We start from the raw sequence: 22,395 nt of genomic DNA, 5'->3' as shown, positions 1-22,395 counted from the left end.
CCATTATGTGGAGCCGTTGCTCAAATATGTTTTGAATCTGGAGCGTATAATGTAGCTACAAATACATTTAGCTGAGTCATCATCCAGGGTTAGACAGAACCATGGGGTAAATACAGCATTTGCTCCTGGAGTGTCAGTTGTACTCCAAGAATCAGAACGAAAAAAATGGTAATTTAACTTTTAAATTAAAATGTAATGTAATATTTGGATGAATATGGAAATAGGATGGAATAGAATGCAAAATTCACTTGGACTGTTCAAATAAAACATATAACTTCAAACCAACTGGCTGCTTATGTCCTTGGGCTTTATGGCTAGAACCTTTCCTTTGCTACTGGGGGTAGAGAGGGTATTTGGAACAGTTTGAGAAGGAAATGATGTTGGTCCACCACACCATCACATTCCTTGTGAGTTGATTCCCAGATAGCTACTTCCCTTTCTGAAGGCTCACAAACCATCTGATGAATAATTCATTCTAGAAATTCGTCAGGGATAATCAAGCTTAGTTGTCTAACTATCCAGAACTCCCCTTTTTCCCTTTTTAATCAAATAAAAGAATATTTGCCCATCACCTCTTTCTGTTGTGTGCCCTCTGGTCACATTGATTACCAATCATATGACATAGGTCTTTGTTCTCAGTATAGGGATGATCTGGGATACCAACACGAACTCAAGGAAAGCAGTGACCAACTTCCTTCACAACTTTCTTGGTCTTTGGCTTCCACCCTCCCAATGAGCTTTCTCTGCCTTTCTAGGCTCTCTGTCAGTTACTTCTCCCTCCTTTCATTTGCCTATAGCAACGCACTGTCTTCCCTAATCAGGTTCTTCTTGCTCCAAAAAAGTTAAAACTCTTTTCTGTTAGCTTAGACTTCTTTTTACAAGCTTTAGCTCATATTTCTTTTTGTATTTGTTCCTAATTATCTCACTAGAGATTTTTTTCATTAAAAAGCCATCATCAAAATTAGCAGAAACTCCAGGATATTAAAAATAGTCTAACATCTACAAAATTTCTAAGTTTCTTAATAGCTACTATTCCATGTTTTCTGTCATAATAATCCTATGAATTAAGTAGTGCAGTTGGCGAGATTTAAATATAAGTATAAACATGTATATAGATAGAGATACATGGATATAGATTATATAGATGTGCATGCACACATACACAAATATTTACTGTGAGGGAACATGATAAAAATTTTTGGTCCAAATGATAGCACAGAAAGTTCTAAGTTTTCTGACCACTAACCTATTTCTCTTTCAGTTGGTCCGATCAGATCCAAAAGTAACCCCGTTATCTTCCTGTATGCGCTCTTTAAGATAGGCAATAAAAAGCACTTGCATCATTCTATCTTCCTCACTTAGCCTGAAATTGCTTCCTATGGCTCTGAAATCTCATTGAACCCACGCAGTCCAGCCAAGACTTCCATAGCTACTGCTAACAGCAGGGCCTTGTGCTAAGCACACTGTGAGTCAGAAGCCTTGGGTTCCGGTCCTGGCACTGCCGAGGCTTGTCTCCATGACTTTGGAAAGATACTTAATTAACTTAATCTGTTCTTAGAATAGAATCTAAGTCCCTTTTATGGCGTTCAAGGTCTCACAGATCTCCCTGAGCTCAGGTAGAGCCACTTTCCTTCCTCCGCACTCTACTGCTGTTTGTCCTCTGACAGTTCACAAAACGTGATGGGTCCTTTGCATTTGCTACCCCCACTGCCTGACTCTGCATAATGACACCTTCTTCTCCTTAGTCCAGCACTTAAGGCACTTCTTCAGAGAAGCATCCTCTGAGCACATCGTATAAAGTAGCCCCCACCATTTTCCATCACTTTATACTCCTTATCACAAGATGGGATTGTATTGTTTATTGTCTGGCTTTCTCTTCTACCCTTAAGGGCAGGGACTTTGAAGCCTTCTTCACCATGGAGTGATCAGCTCCTGACACAGTACCTAAAACATAGTGGGAACTTGGTAAGTGGGTGGGTGATTGGATGGATGGATGGATGGATGGACGGACAGATGGACACACGGATGAACTAGGCATATTTTCACCACAGATATGCATGTCTACCTTTGTCAATTGACATCAAATCCATCGTGGTAGTGACTGGCAGGGGGATATAGCATTTCATGGAAATGGGTCCCCTGCTAAGATCCTAGAAAGTAGTTCTCTGGCTTCACAGGCATAATCTTAAGAGAAACCAAGGTAAGCTATTTGGCACATGACTTTCTTAATGCCCCTTGTATAATTTAGAGTATGTTTTCTGATTTTTAAATTAGTACATGTTCACTGAAAAAAATACATAAAAACTCAATGACTAAAATAAACATGACCAGCGCTACAGCCACCCAAGAATAGGCACTCTCAATGTTGTAGAATATATCCTTCCAGTCTTTTTTCTAATCACCTAATATAGGGAAGCACGGGACTTGGTTGGAATGTCTGTAAGAAGGATTCTACAAAAGGTGGAGGCCTCTGAGGGGAACTTGCCGAAGGTGGCAGTCCCTATCTTAACTTTCCCAAACAAGTCTGAACCCCTGGGTGTTTACTTAGACATGGCCTTGCTTAAAGGACAGGACAGACACATATGCTTTCTCAAGAATACTTACCCTGCTAATTGTATCTAATAGTTAATTTTAGTTCAAACTATTATGACAATAAAAGGCTAATAAGGCAGGTAATCAAGGCTTTTTTGGCTCCTAATGCCAACTAGTCCCTTAGCTTCTCTTTCACAGAAACATGTGTCAAAGTAAAGTAATCATTTATCGGTCATTCAAAGTCTGCCGGTCAGCCCCGGCAACCTATCACATGCATATATAAATATATGCATTATATACACCATTAGGAATAGATAATACACTATTTTGTGACGTGTGCCTTTCACTTTCCAATATATTGTAAGCATGTCCCTCTTTGGTTAAATACTCTACAACATGATTTTCAAAGGTTTCTTAGTATATTATCATTTGAATGCATTCTTTATTATTGAACACTTATTTCATTTCAAATTTTTATGATACTTAAAACTTCAAAGAACATGTTTTCATAAATATTACATACTTCAAACTGCTTTCTTAAAATAAAATCCTAGTAGTGAAATTGCTGAGTCTCCAAATACAAAGAATTTTAAGGTTATTGGTGCATACTGTCCAAGTGATCTCTGTAGATTGTTCTAACTTTCCTTCTCATGGCAGCAAAGAGCAGTGCTGGTTCCCCTCACCCTCAACACTAAGTATACACTTTGTTTAACTCACAACACTTATTTTCATTCTTACTCAAGAAAACACACCCACTTTTGCCTGCTGTGATATCAAGAACATTGAGTAGCACTTTCAAAATGATATTGATAAGGGCATAAATTTTAATGGGGTCTGAAGCTCAGTAGCCTCAGCCACCTCCTACAGTGAGGAGGGAGAACATAGAATAACTCCAAAGGAATAGCTCTGGGGATCTAGATCAAGTCCGCCAATTCTATGGAGCCAGGGGCAGTGACATGTACATCTTGGTGTCCAGCAGCAGTGAGTTCTGAAATCCGGTCTCCCCTGAGTATAACCTCTAGAACCCCATTTCCTATGTGACCTAAACAGAGTTCTTCAAGCTCTTCTAAAAAGCAACCAGCCAATTCCTTGACTAAACACAAACCTCCGGTGGCAAATTCATGCTAAATCACAGTCTCAAGACATGGAATGGTAGGATGGCCATGAAAAGAACCAGTCACCTCTTTCATGCTGGGTAACTGATCTTGTATAGTTTTCTTTTTTAAATGGGAAAATAGGCCTTCATAACTATCAGATGTAACCACTCCATCCAGATAAGAAGTTAGGAAGGATACAGGGCCATGCTCAGCAATGAAAAGTCACACCACACAGGAAAGAAACTGCTTGTGGAAATTAAGGCCATACAGAGTTATCAACATGGTCACACCTGTTTTATTAAATTTCTTTAAGAAAGGGGGTTTACCTGGAAAGTTGTGGTATTTGTTTATTTGTTTCTTAAGTTCAAAAAATCCTGATAAGCTATGGCTTCGAAATCCTAGATCTACAATCATCCTGCCTGTGCATCCTCCCTGCTTTTGAGTAAATATTGTGCAATCTGCTGGATTTCTCTATGACTTTTTGTCATACTTGTGAATCTGTTTGGAAAGAAAAGAAAAAGGAAAGGGGAAAAGAGCCTTCTGTTTTTCATAATGTCTAATCTCTTTCCCCATTGGCATTCACCAGATGTTGCTTTGGATCGGAAGATAAATATTAAAATCTGAGCAAGAACAAAGCAGGCTGTTTACTGGGCAGATTTTTCAGATGTTCTCTTGAACACTTGAAAAGACAGGAGATGCTTTGATATGCAGACTGGAATCCACAATGGAACAGTTCCTCTAACAAGAGTGCTGGGGCCCCAGAGCCACCTCCACCCAGCCTGCAGTCTCTGATGCCTCATCAGTCCATTGGCCATGCATTCGTGGGGAAGGTCGGGGAGGGAGAACACAGGGTTACCTGAGGAAGAGGCCTGAGAACAATGGAAAGGCTGATTCTGTCCAGTGGCATTGGGAACTTTCTTCACAAATGTAGAGGTAAGGCCATGATTCAGGCAGTCTCTCTGCCCCCACAGTGACAGTCAAATCACACTGCACGTAGGTGTGACTGGCGGCTTCACAGCTCTCCTGCTCATGCTTCAGGTCACACAGGGAAGCCAGGGACACTGCAGGAAATGGTCACTGTTAGGTTAGGTAATAACCACAGAAAGAACTGGAGGCCTCACATTGTTACGTAAATGAAGTTCATGTGTTGTCCTTTAACGAATAGGAAAATAATCAGTTTACTTCTTTAAAAATATATTATGTGTACATAATACACACAGAATAATATAAGTAAAACTTTTTATAAAGTATGAAACAACATAAGAAAAATTCATGTGAATCTGCCAGCCAACACAAATCTAAAAGAATTGTGATACTCTCAAATCTGGATGCTCCTCACCAAGTCCACCCTCTTCTTCTTCATTCTCAGAAACAACCACTTGCGTTTTTAAAACAGTTTTCTCATGTGGCTTTATATTCCCAAACAAAAGATTATTGGGTTATACCTGTTTTTGAATTTTATAAAATAGAATATGTGACATAGTATTCTTGGACCTGATTTTTTCACTCAGTATTATACTTCCAGATTTATTTATATTATCACATGTAAATGATGTCCATACTTTCTTTTCTTTTTTAAATTCTTAATAAGTATTACATATGTCTCCTTTTCCCCCCATCGACCTTGTCCATACATTTTCACTGCTGTTCAATACTATACTGTGTGAATATATAATATGGTTTTCATTTCTCTTACTAATAGACTTTTGGATATTTCCTAGTCTTTGCTTCTACAAACATGTACAAAGTTTTTTCTTGGGTATATGCCTTCAAATTGCTTGTTCATAAGGTAGGTGCAAGTTCAACTTTACAAGATAGAGCCACATTGTTTTCAAAGTGGTTGTGTCATGTTACATTCCTACCAGCAATAATTTTGAGTTCCTGCTACTCCACATAATTGTCAGCACTTGGGATTATCAAACTCTTAATTTTGGCCAGCCCAGTGAGTGTATAATGGCACCTCATTGCAGCCTTAAATTGCATTTTTATCAATTTTTACAAGTTTAGTAATAACATGTTTTCTCTTCTACGAAACTCCTATTTCTGTCATTTGTCCTTTTCTCTATTGGAATGTTTATCTTTTCTTATTAATTTGTGTTCTTTATATATTCTGAGTACTAAACCTATGGAGGTTATATGGCTACTGATACCTTCTTCAGGTTTGTGGCTAAACTTTTCATTCTCTTTATGGGATCTCTTGATTAAAAGAAGTCCTTGATTTTCCTATAATTATGACTATTAACCTTTTATAAAGAAGAAAAGCAATTATTCGAAGCCCTTTGACCCCTAGGCCATTTCTTTTCAGGTCATAAGACACAATGTTTATAGCATCAACAAGGCAGACTGGCAATAACCTTAAACAGGAAGATTAATCTCTACACAAGATGGTTTTGGAGCAGCTCTATCTAAAAACCTGAATGAAATAAAGAAGAAATAAGAAAATTTTTCTCTAGCCTTCTACCTCTACAGGTAGCCTGTCCATGCAGGTACATGACAAATGTTATCAGGAACTGTGGGCTTGAACCTAAGCCCTGTCTCCATCACACTGCTGCATGAAACAGGGACAAATGAGGTAAGTCCATGTGAGAGGGTTTGCACTTATGCAATCACATGCACATATTATTATTGTTGCTCTTATATTCCAAAGCATCCGCCAGATTGTCTGTGAATGTGTCCTGAATGAATCATAGCCATTAAAATGGCTGGCAAGTACTAGTAAGACTCCTATGGGTAGAGGAAACATGAGAACTTCCAGTTAGTAAGCCCTAGGGCAAATAAAAACAGGTTCAACACCTATAAAATAATGAACTCATTATGGGTGATTAGGTGGATGTAAATTGACAAGGTGGATGATGAAAAGTTACCCAGGGCTGGGATCAGAATCTATGGATTTTACTCAAGGTTCGGGCCACTAAATAGTGGTGTAACCTTAATCACTTTAGCTTTTCCTGCCTCATGGAAAAGTTAAAGTTTCCATGAAAACATCATGTAGTATAATTCAAGGTACAAGAGCAAAAAAGCCAAAGATCAAACATCATGCTGATTTTATAAATACAAAGTACCAGTTTCACCTGACAAGATGTTTTAGCAGCCCATCACATGAACAAAATAAAATTCTTTTTATGTTAGAAGCACAGTTTGGGAAAAAGGCAAAGAGAGAGAATACCAAAAGAAGCAACAAAAAAACAAAAACACCTTTTTAGAGCGGCACCTTTAAACGCCCTGCTCTACTGATGAAAAGAAAACACATTTGTGCTGTGGTATCAGAATAAGCAAAACAATAATTAGGAAAGTTTGGGTTCTAAGCCATCATCTGCATCCCAGAATCTGAAACATTGCTTTCTTCATTATGCAAAGTCAAACTAAGAAACAGAACTCAAAGCAAGGGTCAGAATTCAAAGTGACCTTAACAAATTAGAGAAGTTAAGAGAAATAAACAAAAAGACTAAATGAAAATAGTAAGGCAGTAAACCACAGGGGGAAAAAAAGAAATTATATAAATATAAGATGAGGAAATTCCAGCTGTGCACAGTTATGTTACAAAGAAAGAAAAAAACCACACACCTTGGAATAACAGTAACAGAGAGATTATAAACCAGCAAAGCAGCAGTGTAATTTTTAAAACAAATATGAGACCAGATTATATGTAGGCATCGTATGATGCTACCCAATATTGTCAGAACTTGCTTACACAGAGGAGTTACCTAGTTTGGAGCTTCAAATTAGGAAAGAATGTCAGAATTCAGAGGGAGCTCAGAAGTGAAATACCAAAATATCTACTTGTTGGAATGTTTCAAATCCAGTAGGTTTCATGAATTTGCATTTCTAACAAATTCCCAGGTGATGCTGCTGTTACTGCTCCAGCAAAAACAATAGCAATGTTATTATTCTCATCTAGAGGCCCGGTGCACGAATTCGTGCACGGGTGGGGTCCCTCCACCTGGCTGAGATCGGGGCCATCGGGCTGGTGGCTGGGGAGGGACTGCCGGAGGGGCTGCGGGAGGGCTCCAGGGCATGTCCGGCCCCATCTCACCCAGTCCCGATGGTCCAGACCCCAGCAGCAAGCTAACCTACCGATTGGAGCATCTGCCCCCTAGTGGTCAGTGCACATCATAGCTGCTTGGGAAATAGTCCTCTACAAAATTTTTTAATATAACATAAATTTATATAACAAATATAAAATGATTCATTACAAGCAATCTTATTTGCAAGTAGAGAAATTATTAGTAGCTTCTAATAATTTGTGAGAGACACTCCCTTTGACTATTTCATGTCCATTATAGACCTATTTGCATAGGAAAAAATATACACAATCATATACTCAAAATGTTTTCACCAGTTTCAGGGAGTTGATAGAATCCCCAAATACCACACTGGATCTCAAGTAAAGAACCAATGGAGTTGGTTTTTATCAGTTCCTCTCCATCTTTGGATACTGTCATTAAGAGGGTTTTTTTTTTTTTTACCTTTTATTTTTCTTTTCATGAAAGAAGAAAGTCCATTTCCCTAGAGTAAATTAGCAGCCCTTGCACAATCAATGAGTGTTTGGTGACACCTAGTGACAATGATAAGAGTTACAGCTTCCAACTCGTTTTCCTCTTTTAAAAATACAGAATGTTAAGTCCTTTTCTAACTTCATTAAATCTTTTAAAATAAAAATAATTTCTATTATTTCTCCTGTAGGAGTTGTCACACTTCCAATACCACAATTTACCTGACCCTGTAACCTTGGTGGTTTTTATCTTGGACTTCTAGTTGAAATCAAATGTCTTTAAATAATGCCACAGGGCTTTAAAAAGTTAATTAATTTAAGCAGTGTATATATGAAAGCCTTTTTTAAAAAAAATTAGCATTATTATTAAATATTAAAACCTAAAAATGTGGAGTCTTGATTTTCTGTTCCCATGGTTTCTTAATTCCTTCATTTATTCCTTTATCAAGCATTGATTTTGCACATGCACTGTGCCAGCACTATTCTATGCATAGAAGGTAGAGTGAAAAATGAAACAGAAAACATCTTAAACTTAAATCTTTTACTGTATCTTAAGTTTCCCACTGTGGAATTAAATTTATTTGGCTTCCTACTGTAGAATTTTAAGGAGCATGGGTCTCCTCCACACGTTCTGCTTATATACTATATGATGATATAGAAATTCAATTTCTAGCATTTTTTAAGTAAGAATGGTTTCTTCTTTTCTTTTTTTCCTGCTCCTCTTCCTCCTTCTTGTGTAAGACAACCCAATGCAAACCAGCATCACAATATTATCCATCTTAGAATTTTTTCTCAAGCTCAGATGAAACGATGCTTTGTAAAACCTGCATGGCATTCAAGGTACAGACACATGCTAGGAATGTAACTTACAGCACTATACAGAGAGCAGGTGTAAAAATGGCTTTTCAGTTCATAGGTACAATAGCTATGATTTCGCAAATAAGATAATCACCTGGCTAAGCTGTTCCTGTAGTGACAATGGCAATTTCTTCCCTTTGCCTTTTTTTTTTTTTTTGTAAAGCTCAGTGGGTAAATACCCTGTGTTGTAAAGCCCTATCATGGGACTATCAAAGCTTTGCACCTTCCTAAGAAGCTTAAAGCAGTGAGAGATCATGATGTTTTACTGAGTAAGGGCCCAAGTAATTACCTGAACATTGCAGAATAAGAGGATGATGTTAATGTTGGCTCTTTTGCCTATAATAAGAATTCAAGAACTCAGCCATTAGGCAAATATGCAAGAAATAGCTTGATGATCTGATCCCTTCTCTAGTACCTGGAATAACCAGATGTTTTTAACAGCCCCACCCCGGACAGAGACCAAGAGATTGTTTTCTCCATGATACTTAAGGCTGTCATTGAAACCAATATTTAGAACTCCAAATTACTTTCTCCATCATCATATGACTGCAATCAAGAACATAGGTGATCAATTTTTGTTGCCATTAATATGACAAAACTTACTATGAACCATTTTAATACAAGGTCCTTGATTCTAGCTACCATTTTAGATGGGAAGTAGAGAAATTCTTTTCCCAGGAATACAGAAAAATTAGAGGTGCACACAGCGTTAATCACAAAAATGGGGCTAACCAAAGAGTATCATTCTCATATATACTCTCTTAAAAACATACGGCATTTTACTGACCATCCAGGGGAAAAACCAAGCAGCTGAAGGCAGACACTGTAGCGTTAGCCAGGATTTGGCAGGGAGCACCACACACGGCAGCTGAGATGTTCCCTGGAGAAAATCCTGCTCCAAACACATGCACAAGCCGTCCACCCAGGCAGCCTTCAAAACACAATCACAAATGCACGATCATAGAGGCAGATCTCTTTCTTTACTTAACTCGCAATTCAAATTCACGCTTCCTTGCTGCCCGTCACTCTTTTTACACCCCCCAGAACCCACACAGCTGGCTTCGGGCCCCTGACAGCCTCCCTCAGCTTATTTTCACTAAGCCAGAGTCCTTGTCTGTCTGACCCCAATCATAGTCAACAACCTATAAAAATATAATAATTTTCATATAGAAAAGTAATGCTTCTTTTGTTGTTGTTGTTGTTAATCTTCACCCGAGGATATTTTTCCATTGATTTTTATGAGTGGAAAGGAAGGGGAGAGATAGAGAGAAACATTGATGTGAGAGAGACACATCCATTGGTTTCCTCCCGCATGCACCCTGACCAGGGCCAGGGATTGAGACTGCAACGGAGATATGTGCCCTTGACCGGAATCGAACCCGGGACCTTCCATCCATAAGTCGATGCTCTATCCACTGAGCCAAACCGGCTAGGGCAGTAATGCTTCTTTATAGTTCTTTAAGTTTTTATACAAAAAAGTATAAAAAATAAAGTAAAAGTTTCCCTAATCACCTATCTCACTCACTAGAAGTAGCTATGTATAGAGTTTCTTATGAATCCTTCCAGAATTTTCTAAGCATACATATTTTTTATTCAAAGGATCTTTCTATACATATTTTTATATAACCTGTTTATAAAGGAATAGCATAGACATTTTTCCAAGTCTATATATAAGGACTTAACTCATCACTTTAATAGCTATTTAGAATTTCATCATATGATTATGCCATAATTTATTCAGCAATCTTCCTATTGATTGATACTTCCATTATTTATCCTCTCTTGCTATAATTCATGTGCTGCAATGAACAGTACACTTATTTAAATAAAATTATTGCAAATTCTTAGAAGTGGAATTTCTATATCAGAGGAAACATAAATTTTTAGTTTTAATGGGTATTCCCATATTTTTCTCCAAAATAATGTTGCATGAGTTTACACTTCTACAGCACTGTATGACAGTGCCTGTCTCTAATGGGTAAAAGTTTGACAATTGTTAACAGACACGTTTTGCTTCAGTTTGAGAAGCAATAAAGGTAAATGTCACCAGGACTCTCAGACACGTGCAATGCCTAGTCCACGCTGAGAAAGAGTTCGAGTTTCTACTGCCTTCATAGCAAGCCTAGGTGGTACTTACACAGCCACCTGTAAACTCAAGAACAACACTTTGCTTATCATGCCTTTCATACCTCTGCTTTCTCGCTATAAAAATCATGGAATCTTAGAGAGAAGAAAGGGGAACCAGGGAGCATCCAACCCAAACCCCTTTATCAAATAAGGAAGCTGAAGCTTAGAAGGTTGCCCAGCTAAGTTACTGACATACTAGGGATCAAAATCCCAATCCCCATAGCATCCCACCCAGCTGAAGCCGGACAAATTTGTTCTAAGAAAAGGCTTGCCTAGTACTGCATCAGTCAAAGTTTCAGCTCCCACAATTTCCTCTACACTTTCTGCAGCCCGATCAAATTCGAGCTATCCCAAGTGCATTAAGGCTTTACGTGAACAGCAGCCAAAACCGTCCTTAGAAGAAAAGGCAAGGCAAACTTCAGTTAATCTAAAAGGAGAAAAAAGTTCAACCAATGCAATCATAGTAGGCAGCTGGCCTATTATTAGTGGAGTATTAATTCATCTGTAAAATATATAAAATGCTAAAAATTAATCACATTTAAAAGTTTAAAATAATTCAAATTGACACATAGGCATTTATGTTCTACTTAAAAGATCAAATTATGAGCTCTTATAAATGGTATTATTTAATCTAACACATAAATTCAATTGTGTAAAAGCATCCAATTAAAATACAATCACACACTTAGAGAATAGGCACAATTTTTTGGATGAAAAATATAACCTCACACATGCAGCTTTCGGAGGAAACTGGGACTGTAAGAGGCCAATCAGGCTTCTCTCTCCTTCTGTCATTCAGATCAATGTTGTCTCCTACTTCTTAGAGCAGCGATTAATCCACTTACATAAAGAAAGCATTCTGTCTTATTTGCTTGGCTTACCAAAGCTCTCAGTCACTGCTGTGACAGTAACTCTCGATGTGAACACCAGGACAGATGAGGCCCACCCTCTTATGTGGTCATAACCTCTGACTTGGTACTCCCCGGCAGCAAGGACTGGGACCACGCACTGGAGAACCGTGCAGTTGCCAGCGACACCCACACAGGGTGATACCCCGATAAAAATGTCAACGTTCTCAGCTCCTGAGATCCGGGCCACCACAAAGGTTAAGACGTCACCAGTGTGAGAAACAGAGAGCAATTCCGGGGTGAAGGTGCTGCTATAATCAATGACTCCCATCTGGTATGAACGTCCATCCACCTCTATGTCCAGGACAGCAGAGCCATTCCCTGCAGGAACAATGCACCGGATGAGCTCCGCGCTGATGGTCACCGTCAGGCAGGCCCGCTGCCCAATGTAGACCAACGTGCTGTTCTGCCCTCTTAGGGCGGTGCCCTCTAAGGTCAAAAGGCCTCCGCCATGTGTGCTGAAATTCTTGGGGAAATAATCCAACACCTGAGGCAAAATAGAGAAGTGTCTGGAAACGTTACCAGAACAAGCATACCCATTTCTTGAATGAACAACTGATAAGTAGTGGAGTCCCGGGCTCAAGTCACTTATCCAGCATGTGATGTGGCTTGCATTAAAGAAGGTTACAGTACAAGGGAGATGATCATCCAAATACACCACTGGCTCATTGGCTGTGGTGCCTAACCTCTGACCTCTAATCAGCACTGAAGTCAGAGACCCACTGATGTTAGTGGTCAAGGCATCCACGACAGGAGTTGTCTCTTCGCTCAAGGAAAGAGTGCAATTACCCTGGCACTCGCTGGGTAGCCCATTGACCAGGACTGAGACGTTCAGGGTGAAGGAAGCACCAGGCAAGGAGTCGCCCAGCAGGTCAACCTGGCACAGGACTGTCTGGTCCCCCAAGCTCAAAGTCGCACAAGTAACGGGACCCGAAAGATCCACCTGAACCGACTTCCTCCTGGAGTTGAGAGCCAACCCGCTCACCGTGAGTACCGTCCCACCACAAGCAGAACCCTTGGCTGGCGAGATGGCCATTATCTGCGGTGTCACCACAAATTGCTGGGGCACCGCAGACATGTTAGCAAAGCCCATCTGCTTGTGACGTACTTGAAGGGGATAGACACCGGCCTCCAAACCGTGGAGAGGAAAGGAGCACCCGGACAGGCTCACGTTGCTCCCGAAAGACTGTGTCTCTAGGTCGCAGTTCAAGTCCCCCAGAAGCATCACTGAGTTGGAGAGGTTATTTCCTTCCACGTAGAGGCTCAGGCTGCTATTTGTGAATTCTCCTCGCACGGCAGTGACCACTGGCGTTGTTGCCACCTCGTACGTGAAGGTGAAGCCCTTCCCCACCAGGTGTGGTCCAGGTGCCTGGGTGAAGGACCTGTTGCCAGCCCAGACCTCCACGGGGGCTGGGACAGTGAGGACGTCTGCCTCAGGTGGCAGGAGGGTGGGCGTCTCACACCAGATGTTTGTCTCTGTTAAGTTCACAATGTCACAGGACCGATTGCCCACAAGCACCCAAATTAAAGCTGGGTCCCTGCTGAACCCTGCTCCTACGATGCTGAGGATGGTTCCACCTAAAGCGTGAATACCAAAAACAAAATATTAAGGCTGATATTCAGAACCAGGAACTCACAACACCCACGTAAGCCCCAGAGCGATTAACTGGAGGGTGGGGTGTTAGTGAGACCTCAATGATACCACCTCACCCCATCAATGTTAAATTTGTGAATTCATCAATGTTAAATTCATTTTTGCAGGAATCAGATGGGCTGAAATTCACACACAGTAAAACAATATAAACTGTTATAAAGGAAGAATGTTTTAATATTTAAGACAGCATTTTCAAGTATATTGATACCATCCTAGAAGCTACCACTTCTATCAACTTATACACTACTAAAAAAATCAAAGTTCTTAAAGTGTTCTTGTCATCTGCTATATTATATGACATGTTAGTCTATATTATCATATTATGTAGAGAGAGTGTATGTATATTTTATATAAACCTAGATACAATTGATATATTAATGAAAAACCAAATTCCTTAGTTTATCAGCTGCCATATTATCTGACTTTATTTCATATTCTTCTATATGTTGTTTTGTGAAGTATATGCATTATTGTGTAAGTTGAATTCTATATATTCAACTTACACAATAATGAAAAATCAAATCTCTTGAATTCTATTTACCATCTATATTATCCTATATAATATTTTAGTATTCCATATATTATATGGTTGTGTGTGTGTGTGACATATCAAGAGCCAGTGAACATTCTTGTGAATTTACTGCTATATTTATAGACTTCATCTTGCACTCCAGCTAAGGGACAATCAAACCATCTTCAGGATAGGAGTTGGAGCAATACATCCCATATCATTACCAAATCTGTAGTATACTAGTAGCCCAGTAGCTTTTAAAAGGATTTTACTATACTCAAAAAGGATCATGTGCTATTTCATACACTATTACAAAGATTATTTACATGCACACATATAGCTTTCCATTTTGGGGGGAAAATAATTTCCTAGGTTTCTCTGTTTGCCTTGTCCTCATATCTCCCATGTTGGGATTTGTGTTTCTGGCTACTTCTGTGTCTTTCATTTGCATCCCTAGATAAAAGTGAAGACACCAAACCTCATGCCTCTTCTCCTTATATGTGCAGGATCTAAAGGATGAATGCAGGAAGCTATTGCCTTATTTGTCTAATATCCACTCAAGACGTGCTACCCATTAGATTTTATATCCTCTTTCTACTAGGAAAAGAAAGCCAGGCACATCTCCTTTTCATAAAAACTCTTCAATTTCCTGAGCTTGCTGAGATAAGGGTGCCCCGAGTTTTCACAGCCTTCATAGTATACCACACCCAGTGCCTGGAGCACAGGGAAAACTCCTCTCCCTGTTGCTCATTTCTAATCTCACTGGTTAATGAATTCAGGAATGAAATCTGAGTATCCAGTGAGTTATACACTCTGGATAAATGGTACCAGTCATGTCACAGCCACTCACCCAGAAGGGACCCACAGCAAGGCTCGATGCTGAAAACTTCTGTGATGTACTGGATGTGAAGATCCACCCTACAGAAGAAAATGGGAGACTGCTATGAAATAACTGAGAGGCTTAGAAAAGGACTTAGAAAGGATGGAGCAGGACAGAAGCGGTGTATGTATTTGGAAGAGAAGAGAGCGGTGATGGAGAGCAAGTGTGAATACATTGCCTAACAATGAAGTAAAGAAATGGTAGGGAAAAGATGTTTGGTGGGACATTTTCCTGGGCCAGTATCATGTGGTGACATCAGTCCCATGCAGTTTAGCTAACTTCCTGGAATGAGGAGACAGAACTTCTGGAGAAATACTGGGCAGAGGGACTTCAGGGCACAGTGGATATGAATATGGCTTGTGTAATAATTATAAGCCATGTATTCAAAGCCCAAGACATAATCTTATTAAAGGTCTTAGTTAAATACACATCCTTATTAAAGCAGAGGATCTTCTTCCTTCCTATATAGATGCCCACCCCTCCTAAGAGCCATGATATCTTAGTTCCAGAAAGTTCTCTGCTCCCAAACTAGTAAACCAAAAGTTTCCCCTGAATTGGTCTTGAGAGTGAACTCTCCTGTAGGGTTTCTAAGATTTTTTCAAATTTTATGATTCTCATGTGTTTATTTCCCAACTTCAGAAGAATAAAAATTAAAGTCCTAACTCAAAACTAGAATTCCTCAACTAAATCACTAGACCATCAAACAGACCTAAAATTAACAGCAAGTGTTGACCTCACCCTTGTGCACGAATGCTGACCCCGTTGATGGAGACTGAGATTCTGTGGAGGCCAGCTGGCAGCGGGGGCAGCACCACCTCCAGGCCCTGGGCAGTCTCCGCATGAACCCGAGCCAAAGAATCCTGGATGTGGACTTCCACATGCAAATCCAAGTAGTCCACCGGCAGCGCCACGCCGATGAAAAGGGTCTCACCTCCTGTATGAAAAGCATTCCTTAGCCCCTGTGATGTGGGTCTGTGTCCTCAACCACCTCTTCCATTCTAAAATTGTCTCTTATTATTCAATACATGGCCAGCCCTGTGCATCGTACCACAATTAAAGAGTTTTAATGCCAACCTAATTTTTTTCATTAAACTTATAACAATTCTTTTATAGAGCTAAAGGTATAATCTCAAAGTTGTCAGGACAATTGTACTCAAGAGGCAAACTAATTTATCTTCACGCAGAGGCAAATCGAGAAATAGTTTGGCAGGTGGATGGCCTTCATAACCAACAAATAGTACCCTATGTCCTTTTTTTTAATTTCCACTTTTCTACGGATAGAAGTCTAAAGCTGTATCTTTAGTGTGCCCTGGACCTCATACTAATGCTGTATGTGAGTACAGTACTTACAGTTCACAGAGCATTTTCACGTGTGTTATCCCATTTGATCCTCACACTATCCTGATGAGATAGATGGAGCTGTTAGTAGGACTGGCATTTAGCTTTTGAGGAAACTAAGGTTCAGCAACCAAGGTTTCATGCTTAATTAATGGAAATGTCAAGGCCTGAGCCCAGTCTTCTTACATTTAGATGCATTTAGTTTAATTAGCAACTCTACCGAAATGCTCTGTATATTATGGACACACTAATTCAATGCCTTTTACTTCAAATATCATTGTGTACCAAGATTAACATGTCACAGGGGCACAAAAATAAGTTGCACATAGACCCTGCCCTCAAAAAGCCCTCAAAGATGGGAAAATAGGTGCCAAAAGAACCTCGGTTGTATCACCTACCATCCAGAGGTGACAATTAAGCAGTGGGTTGTTCAAGTGAGGTCAATGTTCAAAGTATCAAGAAAGGCCTCATGGGCAAGAGAATGCTTGAACTTCAATTTGAAAGCTAAATCCCAAGAGGCCAATATAAACAAGAGGGGATTTACAATTCAATTCTGAAAACTCCACAAGTTTACTCCAAGTCTTTGTAACACTTTCACATGCCATTACCCAGTGGCTGTGAGAGAAGGAACGAGATGTGGGTGACTTTCTGGAAGACCAGACGCATGTACGTACAGTTAGGGACTCTACTAGGGTAGGCCACGTTGACGGTGGTTTTATGGCTGAAGATAAAGCCTATCCTGAGGGTTCTCTACTTAATCCATTGGACAGTAGAGGCCTCCACAGTTTTCTATGCAAAGAAAGAATATGATTAAAGCTATTATTCCAATTTATAAGATCAGTTAAAAAGACAGGGGAGGGGAAACCCACTCCTCAGACAACTGGAGTCAACAAAAGCTAGAAATCAAGCATACAGTGGCAGGAGGGAAAATAAATAAATATGCCTTTCCCGCATCTTGGTGTGTCCACAGAGACAGCTAGAGCTAAAGAAAGCATCTCTTAAGCTCCTTGAGCTGCTAATGTTTGAGAACTACTATAGGGCTGGCATCTGTAGGACACCACAGCCAATTAGAGGAGGACATTTACTTGAAAGAGAAATGGCAAAGAGGAGGGGTTGTGGCTTGTTGAGTATTTAAAGCCTTGCTCTTCCATTTAACTGCCTGTGTGACTCACTTTGGGCTCTCAAAGCTTTGGATGTTTCATCATTAAGATAGTAACGGAGCCCACCCCATGTTGTCTGTTGTAAGGATTAAGTTAGATGTCCCAGGAAAGCCTCCGGTGTAGTACAGTATTCAAAAGCCCTCGGTTAACTTCATCCACATCCTCTTTACTTCTTCATGTCTTCCCAGCCTTGTTTATACTGTGAAGTCTGAAGCCTCAATGTAGTGAGTTCTAGGAATTTCAGGGTTGACAAAGAAAAAAGACATGACCACAAGGTGGCAGAGCACAGAAAAATGAGTTTTATATGGGTGGTGCTTTGACAGGGTCACATAAATGCAGAAATCTCAGAGGCAATAATAAGGGACCACCAGCCAGAAGGGGAGGACGGCAAGGGAAGTCCTGGGGGAAAGGGTGATCAGAAAGGGGTTTATGTGTCTACATGATGTCACTCAGCAGTGTGGTGGGAAGTCTTTGGGTCAAAGAGCTCCTAAGGGCATCAGTGGTTTAGAGTTCTTTATAGCTCCCAGGTTTATCTTATCTACATCTAGCAGATGTTGTGTGTAGTTTTATAAGATATGTGAAGCAGGCTGTCTCTAAAAAGCTAAAAAACTACAAAAAACTACTTTGGGGTACACACACACACACACACACACACACACACACACACACACACACGTAATATTCAAATTAGGCCGGGATGCCATAACGGGTCACGACCAAACAGGAGGAGGTTGCGCACGCAGGTGAGGCCCGGAGCAGAGACGGAGACAGACACAGGGGGACACAGGCAGGGGGGCAGAGGGGGCCTGGGGCAGAAGTCAGGCACAGGTCCAGCCTGACTCCCATGGCGGCCCTGGGGTGCCTCCTCACACAGGGGGAGGCGGGGCGCCTCCTCACGCGATCGCGTGCTGGGCCTCTAGTACTGAAAATAACTGTGTATGTAAAAATTTGGGTTTGACATTGGCAGTCTTGAACTAATGGCTCCCAACCAGCTGTGAAAAAGTAAACAACATAGGGCCAATATGCAGAGGTCATCTTTGGCTCATGAATATAACACAATATCTGGCAGAATGATGGCATTCTCTTTAACAAAGCATTTGAGTACTTACTCCATGTCAGCTCCTGGACTAGGGACTTTTACCTACTTTACTCCAACTTTATAATAACTTTGAAAGAATTATTCCCACCTAACAATTAAAGGAACTAAAGGTAAAGGAAGTTAAATATCTTGCCCATGGAGTGGTTGAACTGGGATTCATTCATATCTAGAGCTGACTGACGATAAATCCACCCTACTGGTCCTCTACATCAAATTATCTGGCCGCATCCCCAGCTCTCTTTCTTTGATTTCATCTTGGCTTCAATGTCACCATCAACATAATCATCTCCTGGATGAAGATATGTAACACTCCAACTTTCAAAGAGACCTTCCCAACAGATTAACACTCTTTGTGGATTTTATAACATGTTCCTTTTACTGCCTGTAGAAAAATTTGAATGCAAGTGCAAATTCTGCAAAGAACACATCATGTTGTATATATCAATAACAAGAACTCCTTGGGCTCCTGGTCAATTGTCAAGCTAATCCTAGATGCCTTTCAGGCACTGATGCAATGTATTTATTCTTTTCATTATAGGTAGGAAATTTTATTAAAAGCCAAAATCACTGAAATCTGAATAGAACACAAAGCTCCCTCCTCCCTTTTCTACTTCCTTGGGAAGAATCTATACCACTAAAGAATTTTACGCACTTTGGTGGCCTGAGGCAGCAAATTCTTCTTCTGCACTATCTGAGCTGAATAATATTGAGAGCTAAAGGACACTTCCCTTTATTTATGAACTCTTGAGCAATGGAAAATGAAAATAGTACCAGAAAAAAATTGATTTCAGGCATTTTTTAGGGGAGCAGGGGTATATTTGATGGTCTTTTATAATACACATATATGGCTGCCATAAACCTTCTAGTATCTGGCATTCCATTAACCAGAAAGGTGTGTTACCTGTACTTTCCCAAATCTATATGGTCTGACATGATAATAAATTATTATATTTCTATCCTGTCATCTGAATTACCAAAGAAAGATGAAATTGCTTATTATTGTTGTGTGCTAAAGAATTCATTCTTTTTATATATAGTATGTATCAATGAACAAGAATTCTTGGCTAATCAGAATACCCTATTCTTTAATCATATCAAATAACTGCTATAATAGAATATGACACCCAAAACAGTATTTTATAGTAAATTATATAAGTGGCTAACTGCTTGGAATCTGCAACCAGACAGCTTGGTTCAAATCCCAGCTCTTTTACTTACTAAAGATGACATCTTAGACAAGTTACTTATTCTTTTTGTTCCTTCGTTTCCTTTCCGATAAATGGAGGCTAATAATTGTGTAAATTAGTGACAGTAAGTAAAATCTGCTATATGTCTGTGCTATCAACACATAGTAGGTGCTCAATAAATATTTATTGAATTGTCACTTCTAAATTCCCATGTCATTATCATAATGGAAATATTCACAATTTTATAGAATGAAAATATATATAAGGAGATTTATTCAATGATGACTAAAATGAGAATACCAGTCTCCTAGTTTTCAGAAAAGTAACTTCCATACCAAATATCCTATATAATAAAAGGCTAATATGCAAATAGACCGAATGGCGGAACAACCGAACAACCGGTTGCTATGACATGCACTGACCAGCAGGGGGTATGTGTGAAACATGGCAGGCATTGGCCATGGTGGGATGGTGGAGCAGGTGAGCAGGGGCACCCAACCAAGGTGGGGCACCAGTCACTGTCATTGGGGCGAGTCTCTGGTGGTTACTTAAAATTCTTTGCTTCCGTGCACCGCGGTCACACCCAGCGTGGTCCTGCCCAGCACTCGCACCTGCTGCTGGTGCCGGCCCTGCTCGCACCTGCTGCTGGAGCTCAGCGAAAATTCTTTGCTCCCACGCACCACGGTCCCACCCGGCGTGGTCCTGCCCAACACTCGCACCTGCTGCTGGGGCTCAGCACTGGTCCCAATCACTCAGCGCCATAAGCGGGTGCAAGCGGCGGCTGACGGCCCTGATCACCACTGAGGGCTTCTCCACCTCCCACCCTGCTCCTGAGGGGCGATTGGGGCAGCAGCCACTGCTCGCACCACTGACGGCGCCAGCCCCGCTTACACCCATTGCTGGCGCCAGCCCCAATCGCTCTGTGCCAACAGCAGGTGGGAGTGGGGCAAGCGCCGCTGCCAGCAGACAGGGGACGGGGGTCGCGGCAGGAGGGGCCAGGCGGGGGTGTGGAGGATGGGCCGAGACCTGCCCCTGTGTCTACCATAGCCTCGCAGCCCACAGTTCCTTTCAAGGTGCACAAATTCATCCAACAGGCCCCGAGCCTATAACAATAAAAGCATAATATGCAAATCGACCGAACAGCCACAACCAGTTGCTATGACATGCACTGACCACCAGGGGATGTGTGCGAAACATGGCAGGCATTGGCCACGGTGGGATGGTGCAGAAGGTGAGCGGGGGCACCAGAAAGGGGCCAGGCGGGGGCGTGGAGGATGGGCCGAGACCTGTCCCTGTGTCTACCGTAGCCTCGCGGCCCACAGTTCCTTTCAAGATGCACAAATTCATCCACTGGGCCCCTAGCCTATAACAACAAAAGCATAATATGCAAATCGACCAAACAGCCAAACAGCAGAATGACCATCTGGATGACCTTCCAGACAAGGCCAGGGCTGTGAGGGCCTAGGCAGCCAGGGCTGCAAAGGCCTACCCTTGCACGAATTTTGTGCATCGGGTCTCTAGTAGTAACACTAAACAAAGCTCAATAAAATGTATAAGCCGCCCTAACCGGTTTGGCTCAGTGGATAGAGAGTCAGCCTGCGGACTCAAGGGTCCCAGGTTCGATTCCAGTCAAGGGCATGTACCTTGGTTGCGGGCACAACCTCAGTAGTGAGTGTGCAGGAAGCAGCTGATCGATGTTTCTAATTCTCTATCCCTCTCCCTTCCTCTCTGTAAAAACATCAATAAAATATATATTTTTTAAAATGTATAAGCCATTGTTTTCCTTTTTATGGGATTAAAAACCTAATAATAAAAGATTCTTCCATATCATGTATTTTACCTGCTATGTTACTTTTGTTTCTGCTCAGAGACATGATCACTGGATTTAAAGAAGGAACATATGTAAATGCCATGGAAAGAACTGCAGAATGGTCCCCTCTGATCACCGTCACATTCACAATGGATCCGTCTTTCCCCTGAAAAAACAATTTTTAAAATTAAACTTCTTTAAATAAGACTGACTTGAGAGAAGTTCATATAGAATTAATTTAAAAAGTTATTTCATGAAAATTATTTTTAAAGAATATTTTGCTGTTTTCAAGTCTCTCATGCACTTGCACACAGTGACAAGTACTTATAATGGACACGTGAAGCATCCAACTAATTAAAGAATAAATAATAATTATTTTCAATTAACACACGAATTTGATCTGCAAGAAAATGGCAATCTCAAATAAACACCCATACCTAGCTAAACTATCCATCAAGTGTGAGAATATTTTTACACATGTAAGTACTCAGAAAACTTCCCTCTGACATATTCTTTCTTAGGATGTTTCGTAAGGCTATGACCTCATTGAATAAACAATAGCCAAAAAAGAGAAAGATATGTACTCCAAGAAATGACTCTACACAGGAGAGCAATCAAGAAAAGTGCTAGGGCCCTAGCTGGTATGGATCAGTGGATAGAGCATCGGCCTGTGGACTGAAGGGTCCCGAGTTCGATTCTGGTCAAGAGCACATGCTTGGGTTGCAGGCTCAATCCCCAGTGC

General features: G+C 40.7%; 1 protein-coding gene across 1 annotated transcript in view; it reads right to left on the bottom strand.

Moving 5' to 3' along the window:
- The window catches only part of PKHD1 (polycystic kidney and hepatic disease 1 (autosomal recessive)), a 438,226-nt gene that overhangs the window by 344,370 nt on the left and 71,461 nt on the right, over positions 1 to 22,395 (bottom strand). The window contains exons 29-34 of the mRNA XM_014532447.1: positions 21,684 to 21,819; positions 15,798 to 15,993; positions 15,030 to 15,097; positions 11,988 to 13,592; positions 9,767 to 9,910; positions 4,486 to 4,690 (exon numbers count right to left, since the gene is read on the bottom strand). Of these exons, the coding sequence (XP_014387933.1) occupies positions 4,486 to 4,690; positions 9,767 to 9,910; positions 11,988 to 13,592; positions 15,030 to 15,097; positions 15,798 to 15,993; positions 21,684 to 21,819 (2,354 nt within the window). The remainder of the gene's footprint in view (positions 1 to 4,485; positions 4,691 to 9,766; positions 9,911 to 11,987; positions 13,593 to 15,029; positions 15,098 to 15,797; positions 15,994 to 21,683; positions 21,820 to 22,395) is intronic.

This window comes from Myotis brandtii, unplaced genomic scaffold, assembly GCF_000412655.1.
Source record: "Myotis brandtii unplaced genomic scaffold, ASM41265v1 scaffold893, whole genome shotgun sequence".
Lineage (NCBI taxonomy): Eukaryota > Metazoa > Chordata > Mammalia > Chiroptera > Vespertilionidae > Myotis > Myotis brandtii.
This window is presented reverse-complemented; position numbering and strand designations above follow the sequence as displayed.